This window comes from Mustela lutreola, chromosome 9 (assembly GCF_030435805.1).
Source record: "Mustela lutreola isolate mMusLut2 chromosome 9, mMusLut2.pri, whole genome shotgun sequence".
Classification (NCBI taxonomy): domain Eukaryota; kingdom Metazoa; phylum Chordata; class Mammalia; order Carnivora; family Mustelidae; genus Mustela; species Mustela lutreola.
Genome location: NC_081298.1, coordinates 38,372,824 through 38,390,148, shown reverse-complemented (window position 1 = coordinate 38,390,148; position 17,325 = coordinate 38,372,824). Strand labels below are relative to the sequence as shown.

Genomic DNA, 17,325 nt, shown 5'->3' with positions numbered 1-17,325 from the left:
GACAGAGGTACTCATGTATAGTATTACCATCCCCATTTTACAGACAAGGAAACTGAGGCATAGAGAGGTCCAGTAACTTGCAGGAAGCTGTCTATCATGGCCAAGCCCTCAGGACATTTGATCCCAAGCACAGGTCAGTGGGCTCTGTTGTTCATATTCTGGACAATATACCCCCGTAAGAATCTCCACCATATAGGCTTGTCCCCAGAGTTGTGTGTGAGGTCATGTTTTGGGCACAAAGACTCCCTGGTTCTTGGTTGGTCACAGTTGCCATTCTGAAAGTATTTTAGAGAGAAAGGAGAAAGGGAATAAAAAGTACAAGCACATACATTTGTAGGCCTGGGGCCAAGCCATCTGATTGTATCTTGTGGCCCTCCAGAGGCTGGTGGCCATGTAAATAAGTCTGTGCAAGGGGAAAAAAAAGATCTCTAGGTGACTATTTTAAGTCTCCCTCAGTGGGAAAAGAAGAAATCGGTATATTGGTTGAAATAAATCCTGATCTCGATCCAGGAAAGAAATAATTGGTTGTGAACAGCTACTGTGGTAAGGAATTGATGGAGAAAGCCTAATAATGAGTTTATTTTAGAGACTTTTGTCTTTGTTATCTGACCATCAGCTGCAGACGGAAAACCCAGCCAACAAGTCTCAAGTTCGAGTCTAACTTTTCCTGGGAGAATTTCCTTTCTTTTCTGAATGACTGATTTATTTATTTTTAATGAAATCCGACTTCTACTATTGTTTCAAATTTAATACGGAGATTGGGTTCAGGACTTTGAGGCTGTGTCTTTCTAACTTGTGCCTTGTCTTTTCCCCACTCGCTTCCACGGCCCTAAGCGGGTCCTGCCTGGCTTAGAGGGAAGGGGGGTTTAAAAAAGCCCCCCCCCCCCAAGCTGGGCTTTTTAAAGCACTTCCCTTCCCCAAAGTTAAGAGGTCTAAGAGGGAGGTGACCCCTTGCCCGGGCTTGGCAGTGTCACGTTGGAAAGGTATGGGTTATTTGGCGGGAGGGACAGCAGACCCCAGACCCAGAGCGTGGGAAACTCTTTCAGACACTGGAGGGGATGGGGTGGGGGTGTTCAGAGAGAAGGTATTAAATTCCTGTTCAGCTCCCCAGCTTCAGTGAAGGACAGCTAGGTGGGGGCAAGGGGCAGGTTGCCAAGGGACGGGGGGAGACAAGGCCAGGGGCCCTGGCAGTGGAAGCCCCGTCACCTGTCTTCGCTCTGCTCCCCAGGGAGAGAAAATGCTTTCACGGCCCCGGAGGATCACTGGAGCTGTCTGCTTGGCTGAACCGCCCCGTGTCAAACGAGTGCATTTCAACAAAAGAGCAGTGCTGTAAGGAAGGGGTAAGGGCTGCCAAAACAGAACCCATCACCCCCTTTTAGAAAGCACCTCATCTTTTAAAGGACCACCAGGGAACTGGTTTACTCAAGTGCATTGGTGCATGGGGCTGTGGCGGCCAGTGCTGTGTGTGTGTGTGTGTGTGTGTGTGCGCTTGTATGTAAGCATGCGTTCTTGTGTACGCACACTCACACACACTCACACACTGGCCTAGGCTGTGGCTCTCAGGGAGAGCAGCTGCTTCCTTCTTTCTCTGAACATCTTTCCAAGTGACTTTTGTGGTCTTGCAGAAAGAGAAGGCCAGAAACACAGCTCAATTTTCTTTTCTTTAGGGCCAACAGATCATAAGATCAATAAAACCTAGGCTGCTCCTGCCCCTCTCAATGGCCTGCGGGAGGCTAAACGGCCATGGGGATTGTGCAGAGCAGGAGTGGAGTGGCTTGTCTAGACAGTGGGCAGAAAGGTGGTCGTACCTTAGACTTCATGGGCTTTGCACGATATTCTGATATTTGCAGCTATGGGGAAACCTAAGCTCTTGGGAGCTATGGGGATCTTTGCTGTCCAAAGGCCAACTCAGGAAAGGAACAAGGACATCCAGGAGCGCCCCTGTTCTCTTCCCGCCCTGTGCTCCAAGGTCTCCCTTTCTGAACCTGTACCTGAAGGTGAACTTTTGGTTCCCGTGCTGGGCAGGTGAGGTGGGGTGGTGGTTAGACAGAGTGAGAACAAAGCACTGACTGTTACTTTGCCCCTGTTGTAAGTCTATGTAAACATGTCTCAGAGGGGACACGGCAAAGAATTTCCACTTGTATCATCTCCGCAGTCATGCCTTACTGACAGTGCACAGGGAAGCTGCCTTCGATAAAAGTCCAAGAGGCTTTGCCAGACTTTCGTGTGGGACCTTCTCATAACTCACCTCCATTTAATTTCTGCCCTTTTGGCTCATTCTAGTTCTCTCCATATCCACCAACTCCAACAGCCCCTTGCTCTCAGGAAGCCAGGTGGAACTGTTCCAGAGCATTCTTTACTTCCCATCCAGCTAAACCACACAGATGAGGATGATTTAAAATGACCTGGAACCCTGGGTGCTCTACTGACCTCATGCACAGATTGATCCATTGTGTGGGCTGTAGAAGGCCCAGACTTTACGGGTGCCCTGCCCTTTTTGGAAAAGGAATCTGGGTTTCTTAGGTCTGAGGATCTCAACCACTGTTCTTTCCTGACATTTAGGTCTATGTTTTAAAAAGGCCCAAGTGAGGTCTGGGGATTCCTAGGCTCACAGAATTATCTGGGAGAGAGACAGGGGATTCTGAGAAATTCTGCTCCAAATTTGGTTCTTAGGTAGAGCCCCATGTACTTAGTAACTTTCCAATGAGAGGACACTCCCTGCAACCTTCAGTTCCCCTGCATCCAGGCATTTTCTTGTAACTTTACATAAGAAATTCCTTTTTTTTTTTAAAGGTTGTATTTATTTATTTGACAGTGAGAGAGAGAGAGAACACAAGCAGGGGGAGCAACAGGCAGAAGGAGAAGGAGAGGGAAAAGCAGGCTCCCCACAGAGCAGAGAGCCTCATGCGGGACTCGATCCCAGAACCCTGGGATCATGACCTGAGCTGAAGGCAGACGCTTAATGACTGAACCACCCAGGAGTCCCTACATTCTTAAATCTACTACTTTAATAGCTCAATACTCAGCATTAAATCCCACAGTGACATTTCCCACCTGTGGGGGAAAAATGTGAGCCAGAGCAAGCCTAAAATTGCTTTGGACATGGCCTAAGCTCCCTTGGAGTGAAAGTGGCCTGGTCTCAAAACCATATAATCTATAAAGAAGGGGGGAAAAATCACTTCCTGCAGGTAAAGACCCAAGGGGGAGCACTGTCGAGTAACAGTAAGGAGAGGTCTGCACCTTTTTTTGCCAGTCCGCACCTCCCCCAAGTGGATCCTTTGTTCTTTAGCAGAGAGCCATGTAACCACTTCCTGGAGAAAGAACAGTGGAGTGAAAGGCCTGTTTTTCCATTTAATCAATTAGAACAATGCAAGACTCTCTGGAAATGTTAACAGGTGCATGCAGTGATTTCTGCGCAAGGGTCGTCAAAAAGTGACTTCTGGAACATTTTTCATATCTAGACCCTTACCAGTATCCTGTTCTATTTCTTCCTGTCTATTCATACCTGTTCACAATGGAACAGAGCATTTTTCCCTCCTCTGTCTCCATGTTCCCTTTGGCACTGTCTTGGGTGGTAGCCGGGACCTTCATATCTATGTCATTCTTGGATGGAGAAGGTCATACATTTCTTACCTTCTCATAACCCTAACACAGTATTTTATACACAGTAGGGGCTGGTCAACATTCTAACTGGGGCGTATTCTCAGTGACATTTGTTAGCCGCTATGACACTGGCGTGATGAGCAGAACTCTGACCAACGAAATCTGATCTGGAAGGTGTCATGCAGAGAATGTTAGTCTTGAGAGAGGGAGAGTTAACTTAATTAAGGATCAACTGCTCTGAGGTCAGGTTCAGGAACTTTTGGCCTTGTAAGCTAATTGGAATTTGAAGCAGAGAGGAAGAATGAGAAAATGCTGCCCTTCCCCAAATGCAAAGAATGGAGAAGAAAGTTCAAGGTGGACAGGAGCTACCATAGAGATGAGATTGCCTTGTTGACTAGTCCTCTTCCTTGGCTATCATGGGCACCATCTCTGGGAAGACACAGAGGGAAGTACAAGCAAAATTCAAAATCAAGAGTTTGTCTGTGAAACATGGATTGATAGGGTGAGTATTCTCAGGACGACCAGGAGCCTAGATTTGAACTTCTTAAGTACCTGCTGCATTACTGATTATGGAAAAAGGATGTGGGCTTCATCTCCTTCATGAGGGTGTTTGGAGTCAAACCAGATCAACATTTGCTTTGTAAAGCATATCTATTTCAGCATAGAGGAGGGCTGTTATTTTTAATCCCAGGTACCCTTTTCCCTAACCACCTATTTCCTTCAGCTTCATTCCAGCCCATCTTAGCGGTACAGACTCATGTCTCCCCCAGCTACTTCTGTTCTCACGTCCCTTCCTCTCACCCAACTTTCTGAATCAGACCTTTACATTTTAGAGCAATGAAGTGTTGTCACCTCCTGAAGGAATTGCTGGTGTCCAGGGTAAGCTAAGTGGGATTTGAGAGTGTGCCTTCCCCAGTACCTCTGAAATCATACTGTACTTTGCCAAGTGAGCTTCCATGTTAAATTGGCCCTTCTCTATAGCTACCCTATTTTGTTAATTTCAGGGCATATAATTTTGTTTTGTGTGGGCATATCAACATCTCTGAGAGTAGGATGTATTGTAATCATTGCATTACATTGCATTACATTGCATTCAGTGTCATACTTGAATTATCAGTGTTTTCTTTCTTTAGTAGTGCATCAAATAATGGTGCATCTCCCAATGAAGGCTGTCACACAGATGCAATAAAACACTCGTCCTACAGAGATAATCTGATTGTCAACCAGAATCATAAGGGGCTAAGAATACAAGTGCGGTAAGGCAGTGGTTGCTTTGACATCAGATCAGGACACAAAGAAATAGGTTCTTTCAACTCTCAAGCATTACCTGGATATTTGGATTCTGCCCATTGATGTCAGCTTTGGAAAGATCTGGAAAGTTTGGGAGATCAAGGAGAAAGGATCTGGGGCCATCTCTTTGCAGTGAAGGGTGCCCAGGCTCTTGCCGGAATCGCTGTCTGGGGAAGGGCTGGTGTGCAGCCTGGTGGTCCAGATGTTCCCCGGCTGCTTCTTTGGAGAAAGGAAAGCTCGTTTCTGATGCAGAGTCACTTTCCATGTGGAGGTTATTCTAAAACAAATAAACAAGCAAAGGAACAAATAAACAGGAGGCACGTGATTTGAGAATACCCCCTCCCTTAACAGTCCATTAAATTCAAGAGCAAAGACAATGCTAGTGGCTGGAATTAAACCAGGATGGTATTCCCAATTCATCTTCATTTCCCTTGGTTTAATTACTCCATCTTCAAAAAGCCAAACCATCAGGGAACTTTTCCCAGCCTGCTGCTCTGGAATTTTCTAAGAGCTAAAGTGTTATGGGATATTTATTAAACATTGAAGCACATCAACACAAAAGTGCTATTTTGAAGGAGAATGGGTATTCATTCAGAACTGGAATCAGAGGATGATTTCCTTTTCATAGCTTCAATTAATTAATCACTCTGGCATTAGTTACAGCCTCAATGTCCAGAGTTTGTTTCTGTGGTGCATGTCATGGAACAAAAGATCTGACCAAACTGGATAAAATGTTTGAGCCAAATCATTGACTATAACCAACCAACCATCCATCCATCCATCCATCCATCCATCCATCGGGTCAACAAGTGTCAACCACATTCTAGGCATAGGAGATAGAGCCACGGACAAGACCTGGGCCCTATTCTCTTAATACTTACAACTAATTGAGGGAACAAAATAATAAATATGACAAAATCAGATCAGAAATTGGTGACCAGTAAGAAGAAAGAACATGATGGAGAATGGCCAGGGACGACCTTAGACAGGTTGCTGGGAAAACCTCTTTGGGAAGGCAAGACCTGAACACCTGCTGCAACCTCGGGAGGAACATTTTCACAGAAGAAACAGCAAGTAAGACAGTCCTGAGCTGGGGATGAATTTGGTCCCTTTGTGGGATGGAAAGAAGGCCATTGAGACCGGTATGGAGTGAAGGAGGGAAGATAATATGTGATGAAGGAAAAGACGGGGATAGCCAAAGAAAGAGTGACAAGAAGGCATTTTGAAATTTAATGCCTTTATTCTGAAAAGTTCAAGGCTGTTGTTTTTCCCAGCTAGTAAAAAATGTCTCTATTTAGTTGTCATTCGGGGAAAAATTTTGTAGTGATTGAAGAGTGTAGAAGTTGCTGGACCTTTTTCCCAAACCAGCCCTTCTCCTCCTCTTGTTCTCCCTGGACCTCTCTTTGGAGCTTTCCTCCATCCCTTCAGGGATGGCATTTTCATGTTTACTGGAGAAGGGAGATGTAGAGATAGAATTTCACCAGCGTTTGGGTCAGTGGTTAATGCTCTTGTTATTCTTGGGCATGTTTCGGGGTTTCGGAGTGTATATTCTAGCACACTGTCTCCACATGCACTCCCTGCCCCCACCGCGGTGCCTCTGACCCAGCCAAAGGGTTACATCTAGTATCAAAACACTCCTGACTCCAAGTACCAAAGGTCAAGAACGGCCAGAGAATGAAACACATGCAGTAGATAAATATCTTCTTAGTTAATCTGAAGGCATGGATCTTTCCTATATCCTTTAAACAGAAATGCTGAGGAACAAAAGTGCTGGTGCAGAGACCACCTCCGCTGAAGATGCCAAGAGGGCAAGGGACCACCAGTCTGCACACCAACCCTTCCTCAGCGATTCCAGCAAGAGGCTGGGGCACCCTTCCTGGCAAGTGCAAGACAAAGATAGCCTGTCTGCTCTTTCCTCTTTAAAGCATGCAGTTAGAGAGTTACACGGCGGGGAGAAGCTGAATGTTCGTCATCGTGTTTTTGCTTGCCCTTGGTTTTTGCTAAAGAAATGTGGCCAAGGGCAGTGCCTTTGTTCACCTTTCCAGCCACCTCTCTGCCATGGTTTTTGTCTCCTGGCACATCCTCGTAAAGGGAGTTGCCCTGGCATTCCCTGGGCATTGCTCAACGCAATGAGGGCCAAATGTATTATGCTGAGACTGAGCCCAGCACAGGGAGGGGGGAGGGGAGGAGAGCAGGGGAAGGAGAGAGAGAGAGAAAGGAACATGCTAAATCTTCTCTCAACCTAAGAGTTCTGTCTATCATAGTCCAAGGGGAGAGAACTGAAGGCAATTGCTGTCTTCTTCTTCTTGCTGGATCCCCAACTTTAAAACATCTCCAGCAGCATTAGTGAGCATAGTTGGATTCTCATGGAGAACTTCTTGCAGAGAAATTTGTGAGTGCAACTCTCGGAAGGGGACCAAGGCTTGCTTGCCAATTGCTTCAGGGATTTCCTGCAAATCCAACCCTAACTTCGTTGTAGTAACTGGGACACAATGCTTACCTGGGTTAAAAATGGAGTTCTCCTTCCTTTACCTGTGGTGACATAAACTTTCTACTCTTAAAACTCACATTTTAGGAGAAGAGATAGGAAATGTTATTTGGCATTTTGTTTAGATGGCTGAAAAACCAAAGACAATCTGATTGGTTTCTTGGTCTGACTCTGGAATTTCTCAGTAGGAGATTGACCACCACGGAGTGATCCTGGCTTAGCCATGAACCAAGAAAACCCATTAAACTCTCTGTGGCTCAACAATCCTCCATGTAAAACAGCAGATAATAAGGAGAGTCCCATGTTGTCCCAGCAGGATGGTCAAGACAACTCAGTTGGGTTATCTCTACACATAAAAAAAAAGAGAGAGAGAGAGAGAGAGAGAGAGAGAGAGAAGTGTAGAGTTAGGGCAATCAGCTGGTCAGCTCAGGCCACAAGCTGCTCTGCCGGGAATAGACTGGGGCTAAAGTATGTTTTGGCTTGAGTTCTGCACACAATTGTGGCATTTCTCCATCTTTTCCCAATCCCCCCCACCCATGTCCCAAACAAGCTTTGGGTTCACAAAGCATTTGGAAGATGGGAAGTAATAAAGAAACACTAATCACAATCTCTGAATATCTGAATTCCTCTTGCATCTTTATCAAAACATATTTAACTGGAAACCTTGGCTCCCTGCAGTGGCATGGCCCCAAATTTCCAGAAACTGGACACCCTAGGATAGGGGAAGGATGTCTTACAACATCTCATATAAAATGAAACTCCACTTTATTCAACCAATAACAAGATCTGGGAGTAGCCATTATTTTGAAATCTCGATTTTACATCTTGGGTGATAGGCAGCAGACAGGATCTGCTAACAATGAAGGAGAAAGCCTTTTCTTAATCTTTCTCTTGGAGCACACCAAGGCTTGCTTGCAGAGAATCCCCCTCACCCCCCCTTGCAGAGAATCCCCCTCACCCCCCCCCCCAGGTCTTGGTTGATGGCCATCCCTCCATCTAGATCAACGAGTTCACCCGCCGAGTGTCCTATTTAAGTTATGCTACCAGAGTGAAGATTCTCAGGAAGGGTGGGTCGCAAAACGAAGATCTTCCAATAGTTTGCGTTTTGTTCAGAAAAGTAAATGCCCCTTCTGGAAGGCACTCTTTTGGGAAAGTCCAGGAGCTGAAGACAGGAAACCTCACCATATTTTCTGAGGTGCTGCACAATTCATTTTGTCTCAATTCACATGACATGAGGAGGTCGGCTTAGCTTGAGAAAGCATTTCTTCACCCACCATGTGTGTTTGAGGGGATCATCAATCAGTGCTGCAGCTCTGGCCGCACTGTTCTCTCTGGAGTTGGGATTACCAATAAAAAGAGGAGCCGAAGCACTAACACTGTTCTATGGTTTACATACAAACTCTGCTCAACAGCTGAGGCAGGCATCTACAGTGGCCGAATGATTGAGCTACTGCTTAACACTCCCCATCCTTGTGCGTACAGCCTGTCCCGTCCCTCTGTTATTTTACTACTGTTTTTATCTAAAATGGGGGGGGGGGAGGTAATAATAAAATGTTAGCAACAATGATAAAATAGTAAAATGGGATGGGGCGCCTGGGTGGCTCAGGTCATGATCTCAGGGTCCTACGATGGAGCCCCGCACTGGGCTCTCTGCCTACTTGGGATCTCTCTTTCTCTGTCAAATAAATAAATAAAATCTTTAAAAAAAATAATAAAGTGGGAACCGTGTATTTTGCCTTAGATGGGAGTATTGTGGCAGATATTGCAAATATGCCTACCCAAAATGCAAAAATGCCTACCCAATTCTATTCCCCTATTTTATTTAATTATTTTTACTCGGTATTTGTTTCAGGTGGCAAGGTAGTGGGCTAAAACTACATTTCCCAGCATCCACTGCAGCTGGGAGCGACCACGTGATACAGTTCCACCCAATGAGATGCACATAGACGATGCTGGATGGGACCCCTGAGTGGGAGGTGGTCAGTTTACCTTTTTGGCCTTTCTCTCTCCTACTTTCTCTCACCTGGAGTACAGATACCAGGGCTTCAAGTGAAACGAGGCTGCTGGCATGCGTGAGGTTGAAGGCTAGTCTCTAAAACTGACTGAACGGAAGGATAGGGGAGCCTGGGTCTGGGATGGCATGGTAGAGCCGTCATAGGAATCCTGGACGGGTGACCTCAGAACTTCTTTTACCGAAACCCCAAGTATTAATGTTACCGTTGACAACGCTGCAGCACGAGTGGCAATATTCCCTGTTGTGACTCTAATATTAGAGCTGTGACTACCAATGGAAAGGGAAATGCCCTGTTCAGTGAAGTGACTCAAAGCTGGGCGCTCTGTTCTGGGCAATGAACACAACCCACAGGGCAGGGCAGTTAGTGAGTCAATCATGGCAGACTCGACAGCGGCAGTCAGGTTACATATGCAGCTCTGCCATCTCTGCCCACCCCCAGACCTTTACAGAGTCTTCTCATTGTTTCAGCATCTATGTATTATATTTCTCAAATGTATTACTCCCTGTATAATGTAACATTCCTTTTATTTGTTTAAAACGCTATCATTAAATTTCAAGAAGTTTGCTCTCACTCAAGGAAACCAGAGCTCCTTGGACAAATGGCCAGCTGACTGCAGAGCTTGGGCAGGGAAGTAAGTATACGTGAGTTTGGGATACTTTGATGCACTGGAAGATGGGGACGCTTTAGTGGTGAATGGTGTCCTCTGAAAAGAACACAGGAGCCAGCATGAAGGGTCCTCACTGCACAAAGATTAAACAATTTGGGTGTCAAAACAAAGTTTGTCATTCACAATGCACATAGAATCTATGTAAATCCATGAACTTAGGATGATACTCACAAAAGAAAGCACGAAAAACTATTACAACCATTTGAGGTAGAGATTATAAAACTCCTTACTTGAAACCTTGGTGTTAAAGAAAAAGTTTGCCTGAAGAAATGATGTTTGAGCCGAGACTGTAGAGGCAAGCAAAAGTGAAGTGGGTGAAGCAGGTGCAGAGCACAGAGCAGAGGGGGAGGTGGGTTAGCAGACACCGCAATCCTGGCAAAGCAAATGGGTACAGACTCCCCGGCGCGTGGAGGGGCCTGGCAGAGAGACCCAAAGGGCATCCAAGCTGCCAAGGGACCACTCTACAGTCTCAGTAAGACATTGCGGAATTAAAGAATATAAATGTCAGGTCCAGCACAGAGATCTCAACCCCTTAGCCTTTGGTCTGAAAGCTTTCTGTTATAGTGCTGTGATTTTCCGCCAGGCCACCACTTCCCTGGTGGCATTTTCTGGGTCATTTGGAGGCTTCTGAAGCTATGTGGTGCCGGGATCTGCTCCCTCCTCCCAACTCTCAGCAGCTGGTCCTGAATGCCCCTGGGAAAGTTCTACCAACATGAACGGAGAAGAAAAAATGTCTCTCATCTGTAGACTGGGGACAGTTTCTAAGATGATAAGCCCAGATGCTTTATCATTTGCGTCCTTTCTTCCCAGGACATCACTCCCCCAACCACTGCCTCTGGCCATGGCATGGCAGGAGCCGCTCATTCTGGCCATCCTCGTGATGAACAAGGCTTGTCACAGCCACAACAAGGTCAAAGTGGTCACAACATTCAGAGTTTCCAGCTGGCTATTTGGCACAGGCAGAGGGAGAGGGACACAGAGCAAATGAGGGTGTTCAGCTCAAGGGGAGGCAATCAAGGAGTGGAAATGGGGGATGGGTCCACCTTTGGGAAAAGCCTGCTAAGCATTATTGTCCCAGTCTGTAAATAGGCACCTGCCCTATCCTGCAAACATCTCCCAAAGGCTGGTATGTGGGAGGAAAAATGGCTTATCTGACCATTTCCAGAACTTCCAGAAGAGGCACAAATTGGTGGCTGGCTAGAAGAGTTTTAGTGCTTTTTTTTTTTTTTTTTTTTTCCTCCTTTAAAAGGCTGTGGTAACCATTCCCAGATTAACACAACCAGGCAGACTTCTTGGAGGCAGACGGGATGGCAAATTTCTGGAGGGCAAAGCACACGCATATCTGCGATCTCAAAGCCCACACCCTCCAATTCCACAAGCTCAGGGGGCACCCAATAAGTACCAGTTGATGATAATGATGGCTACGGGCCTAGTTAGATTTCATTTTAATTAGGCTCAGGCTACAGGCCTCATTACCCCTACTGTGGCTTTTATGTGGGATTCTGAAGAAAAAAACAATCTAGGCATCGTCTATTGAAGATATTAAAGAAGATATTATTAGCAATGCTTTTGGTCTCATAGACTTTGAACAACAAACAACAGAGATTATAATTAATGTCGCTGCAGCCTCTCTCCTGAAAACATACTAACAATATAGCTAATTAGCAATATGTCCTCATTTGGGGCTGGACATCTGCATATTATTATCGACAATGCTTGTTTCCTTTTTCCAGATTAAAGGAAGCCATACTGCACCCAGGCACATGGCCATGCTCCTTTCACATGAAAACACTCCGTTTTTCTTCTACCCACGATAAACATACTCAGAGCTTTATCTGCACTAGGCATCGATTTTTGTCTGGAACGCTTCCATGCATCTAAAAATAAGTTCAAGAATGCCACTGGTGGTATTTCAAAGGGAAGAGCAAAAGTTCCCTGTTTGGGGAGATAAAAGAAAAAAAAAGGGCACCGTGATTATCGTTACACATGATTGGGGAGCAAGCGCTTCTAGGAAGAGAAAACCAGAATAAGCAGAACGAGTTTCAGGCAGCGAAGTAGGCTTTCTCAGGGGGGTGCACGTGCTCTTAGAGCTCGGGCAGACCATTGTAGGGGTGGCAGGAGGGGGTGATGGAGGGTCATTCTGTGAAGCGCCGGGAAGAAGTCAGCAGGACCCACGGGTGAAGATGCAGATGACCAGGCTGACCACCTTTCTGCTCTCTCTCTGTTCGGGTGTGATGGTCATCGCTCCCCTTCAGGCAGCAGGAGCAGAGACAACATCAGTGGCTTTCTTTAACAGCAAGCATGAAAAGGGAACTTCCTGGCAAAGGGGAAAGGGCCAGCAGTCTGCTTCATTCTTGGCTGTGGCAGCCTGCAGATGACCCTGGGAGCGAGTGACACAGGTACACCACGTTTCAAGAATGCAGGGGTGTAGCATCTCGGTTGGGAATGGAGCCTTCTGTTGAAAGCCTGACGAATGGCTGAGGAATCTTACATTACAGGGGCAGAATGTATCGCAAGAATGTTTATTTTAGGGCTTGGGAATGACCCAGCCGATGATTTCAGGCGAGGCTTTAGAAAGCATGAAGAACGGTCAACTAGTTGCATTTGAGCAATGGTTCCACGGGGGATGGGGCCATCCACCCACCCCTGTGCTTCTTCCTTAATGGAAGGCTCTTGGGGCTGGCTGGTAAAATGGATGTCAACACCCCACTGGCTTGTCTCCGATACTTGTATAAACAGCTTTGATCTTGGAAATGTGTGTGTTATTTGTGATTTTTCAAGTTGTGTTTTCTCCATTGCTGGCCAAGAAAACAGAGTGGGAACTATCCAGGACCCATTCCCTTTATGTCCTGTGAGGCTAAAGAATGAATAGAAATGAAACACAAATTATTCTTTCAAGTCTAAGAAAACATGTAAGAAGTAGAGCTCAAGGATTTGAAGCCAATTTGCCCAAAAGAAACCTACACCCATCATCTAAAACATCTCTGCGAATGTAGGGGATGGAGAAACTATATTTTCCAGAACCTTCCTCAGAGGGAATGGTGGAACTGTGTAGAAGGCCCACTTTGATGAGTCCCTTTTGGTGTGAGACAAAACCTACTTAAGGCTAAGATAACGGGAGGTTTTATCTGCTGAGAGAGCTGTCGCAATTTGAGGGCAGAGCTAACCTTCTCAGAGCTGCAGAGAACAGGCCAAGGGTGGCCACCAGGGGGCCCTTTGGCCACGTGGGGGCTTAGCTTCCCCTCTGTGTCAAATTTTGAGCAAATTTTTCATAAGTCTGGATTACTGAGGGGTTTTCAAGTTGTGATTTCTCCATTTGTAGCAAAGAAAACAGAGTGGGAAGTGTCCAGGGCCCATGTCCCAGCACCCAATTTGAAGAGGCACCAAATTATTAACGTGCCTAAATGGCCCAACTATCTAAGTCGTCCCTTGACCAAAGTGGGAGGTTGTCAACCAGGACAAGAAGATGCGTGGAACAGGGAGCTTCCAAGGCCCAGGTCAAGGCTGGTGTTCTGCTGTTGAGAGACAGAACCAATGTTAAGAAGCCAGCCTGGGGTTGGAGTGACCCTGGGGACCCTTGCCTAGATTATTATTTTAAGCAAGATGGGTTTCTTTTAACACCCAAAGTCAAGACCCTTCGCTGAACCCTACCATAGATCTCTGCTCCAAGTACCTCCAAAATAGGTTTTAAAGGGAATTGGAACTTTACCTCAAAATCCTGGAAAAGGGTTCATGGTATTGTGGGAGGAGCCTGGGCCTGGAGGTACGAGGCCTGGTTCTGTGTCCTAGCATTGCCCCTATCTGGTTTTGTAAGCTTAGGAAGGTCACTGTACCTTTGTGCCTGTGGTTTGCAAAAATGTCTGCAAATACTTTCTTAATATCCAGGCCTTGGGTAGCTGCTTCCCACACTGTTGTTGTGCGTGGCCACGTGATTTACTTTGGCCAATGAAAAGTGCTTGTGTATTGGGGCTTGTCTATTTTTGTTACTCTTTGTAATCCCAAAACCACCGTGTGAAGAGGCCTGGGCTAAACTGATGATGAGATACATGTGGAATGGAGACAATCCACCCCAATTAGCCAGCCAATGACCAGCCACTCAGATGGAGACTATCCTAGACCACCCAGCCCTAGGTGAGTCAACCCACAGACTCATGAAAAAGCATCACTGTTTGCAGTTTTAGGCTAATGAATTCAGAGTGGCTTGTTATACAGCAAAAGCTAATAATTTAGGGCCTCAGTTATTTCTTCAACAAAGTGGGCATGGTAAGGTAGGGTGGAAACTCCAAAAAAACAAAACAAAACAAAACAAAAACAAAAAACACAATCCTCCATCTATCCAGTTCTGACATCATTGGAATGGAACCCTCAAGAGACACTAGTTCTGGAGAAAAGAATTTTCCAACAATGTAAAACAAACAAACAAACAAACAAACATGTTATACCAAGTGCTTGAAAACATCAAATTGACATGGGCAGATGAAACAAAAATCTGATGGTTTCAAATATCTAAAATGTAACTACTATCTCCAGTTGCTAGAACACCTTCACCTTCTCCACCTGCTGAAGCCAAGCCTGGTGAAATCTGTTGGAAAACAACCCCCTGCCTACTGCTTCCGTCAATTACGTGTGCGGCTTTGTTAACGGGCCTAATGCCAGTTTTTCAAAGATTTGGACCTGAGATTTAACAGTTCTCCCCTCTCACTTTCATGATGCACCTGTATAGCTCTGTGGGCTGCCAGAAACTAGCAAATGTCCATTTATTAGGGAACCCCTACTGACACTATAAAACAATTACAGAGCTATCATAGACCAACTGCAGCCTGAGGTGCAGAGAAAGCTGCACGCCATCAGGACTGGCTCCCTTTCCCACCTGCCCATACAGATTGTTCTTATTTGGGCTGCTGGTCTGTTCTCCCAGGGAAACTGTTTGATCCCTAGGCGGAGAGCTGGCAGACCAGGCGATTGTGGTCCCTCGGCTTAGCTTGGCTAACCTTTCTCTATAAATGGTTGGGGTGTTTGTTCCTTTCGTGGATTTGCTCAAGAACACTTGCTGGGCACCTACTTTGTGCCCGGTACTCTTTGGGCGGTGAGGCAATTCAGTAGCCCATCGCTTGTGAAGGACAAATTATCCAAAGCTTGGAAATAAAGCAAGAGGATGTCTGCAGGTCTCTTGGTTCCTATCAGGGCTCAGTATGACAGGCCCGTTCAAGAAGATCTAATTCTCTAGGCCAAGGTAGCTTTGTTTCACCTATTATTTACTACTGACTAGGGCCCAGACTGAATATTACATGGTAACTTGTACATTTTCACCCTGTAGAAATACAAATAGGTATTTTTGTTTGTTTGTTTTGGGGTGTTTTTTTTTTGGCCCGGTAGAAAGAACTCATTAAAAATTCTCATCATGGGGTGCCTGGGTGGCTGAGTGGGTTAGACCACTGCCTTCGGCTCAGGTTGTGATCTTAGGTCCTGGGATTGAGCCCCACATTGGGCTCTCTGCTCAGCAGGGAGCCTGCTTCCCTTCCTCTCTCTGTCTGCCTCTCTGCCTACTTGTGATCTCTGTCTGTCAAATAAATAAGTGAAATCTTCAAAAAAAAAATAAAAGTTCTCATCATAAGAAAAAAAACTATAACTATGTGAGGTGACGGATATTAACCAAACTTATTGTGGTGATCATTTCACAATATAACCATATATCAAATCATTGTGTTGTGCACTTTCAACTTATGCAATGTTATATGGCAATTGTGTATAAATAAGACTAGCAAAAAAAAAAAAAAAGGAAACAATAACTGAAAGCTGAAAGCTTATTGATTTATTGCCCTATGGGACATTAACCAGTTTTATTTCTAATTTACAAATTTACATCCTTATGATTTTCTTAAGGAATGTTTTAAATATGTTTTCCTCAAGTCCTCTGACCTGGCCTTAGCAACTGACTTCCCTTATTAATTAGTTAAATTAATTTTTGACATGTATTCCTTTCATATTTGTATTGGACTCATGTTTTTAACATTATAAAAACCATATTCAGACAGTCTTATTTCTTCAAGGACTCTAGACTCTATTGGGGAAGTTAAGAAATGCTTATGCACACGCACAGAAATGCAAAGTGGAAGTGGAAAATTCCTTAGGAGTGGAAGCTTTCAATGTGAGGAAGTAAAAGGATCCAGACTCTTACTAAACACTTCAACTCACCATGTATTGACCCTTTTACATCACCATATTATGTTCTTTTACTATCTCTGAAAGACCCATACGGGTCCCATGCAGCAGGAAGCTGAAATGAGTATGGAGAAGCATGGTTTGTGACCAGGACTTCTCTTGGGATTTCTCCTCTGAGGAAGGGCCAGGGACAGAGCGGAGGTGGGGGTGGAGGGTTGGGAGGTGGAGGGGGGTGGGGAGATGGGGATGGGGTGGGGGTGGAAGTTCACGTGCCAATGGGCACCCACACTAATTTCAACCATTTTATTACCTCCCTGCACCCATAAAATTTCCTACTCTGACCCTAGAGAAAGAAGGCAACACCCAATATTGTTCTTGATAAAGACAATTCTCTCAGTAGAATTCACTCAGGGAGGTGAGGTTCAGGAAAAGAGGACAGCAAGGTTCTCAGCTTTCTTTCGGGGGACAGTCATGAAGGGGGCGGTTTGCAACAGAGAACATGCTTCCAGGTTTACTGCCCTCTCCAGTATAAACACCATGATGTATCAGTCTGAATCTGGGCAGGAAATGGATGGCACTGAGATACTGGGTGGCCAGGGAGAGCTTAATATAGGAACAATTTACAGATGTCTGATCAAAGACACTGGAAACCGCCAATGATACTGCAGTACCCAGGGCCAGTAAACCCAGGGTGATCTTATAGCCTCAGGCCTGAAGAGGTGAGGAAAGAGAGAGGTCACCATTATCCAAAGTAGGAGGAAGAGCGTTGTGTGTGGGTGTGTGGGGGCCGACGGGGCTTGCTAAATACGGCCATTTCCCTCTCCTCTTCCCCTCATCCGCTGCCCCAGAGCAAGGGAGCCTGTTGCTGTAATACACGCAGCTCAAGGACCCGAGGCCTAAATTGGGATGGAGGAGGGCAAACCTGGGTCTACAGATAGACGAGAACATATAGGGCACACGGGACATGTCTGGGAAAACCAGGTGATCACTTGTACCAGGCATTGGATGTTAAACTGAATCTTCACAACATCCATTTGAAGTAGCCATGAGTACCCGAATTCCAGAGATGAGGAAGGGGAGTCAGAAAGGTCCCTAGCTGG

The 17,325-nt window shown here is 45.7% G+C and overlaps 1 protein-coding gene across 2 annotated transcripts in view; it reads right to left on the bottom strand.

Annotated features, from left to right (window-relative positions):
- ISM1 (isthmin 1) overlaps nucleotides 1–17,325 on the bottom strand; it is a 73,575-nt gene that overhangs the window by 22,730 nt on the left and 33,520 nt on the right. For both annotated transcript variants that reach the window (XM_059134051.1, XM_059134052.1), the window contains exon 2: nucleotides 4,931–5,170. In XM_059134051.1, coding sequence (XP_058990034.1) covers nucleotides 4,931–5,170 — 240 coding nt within the window. The remainder of the gene's footprint in view (nucleotides 1–4,930; nucleotides 5,171–17,325) is intronic.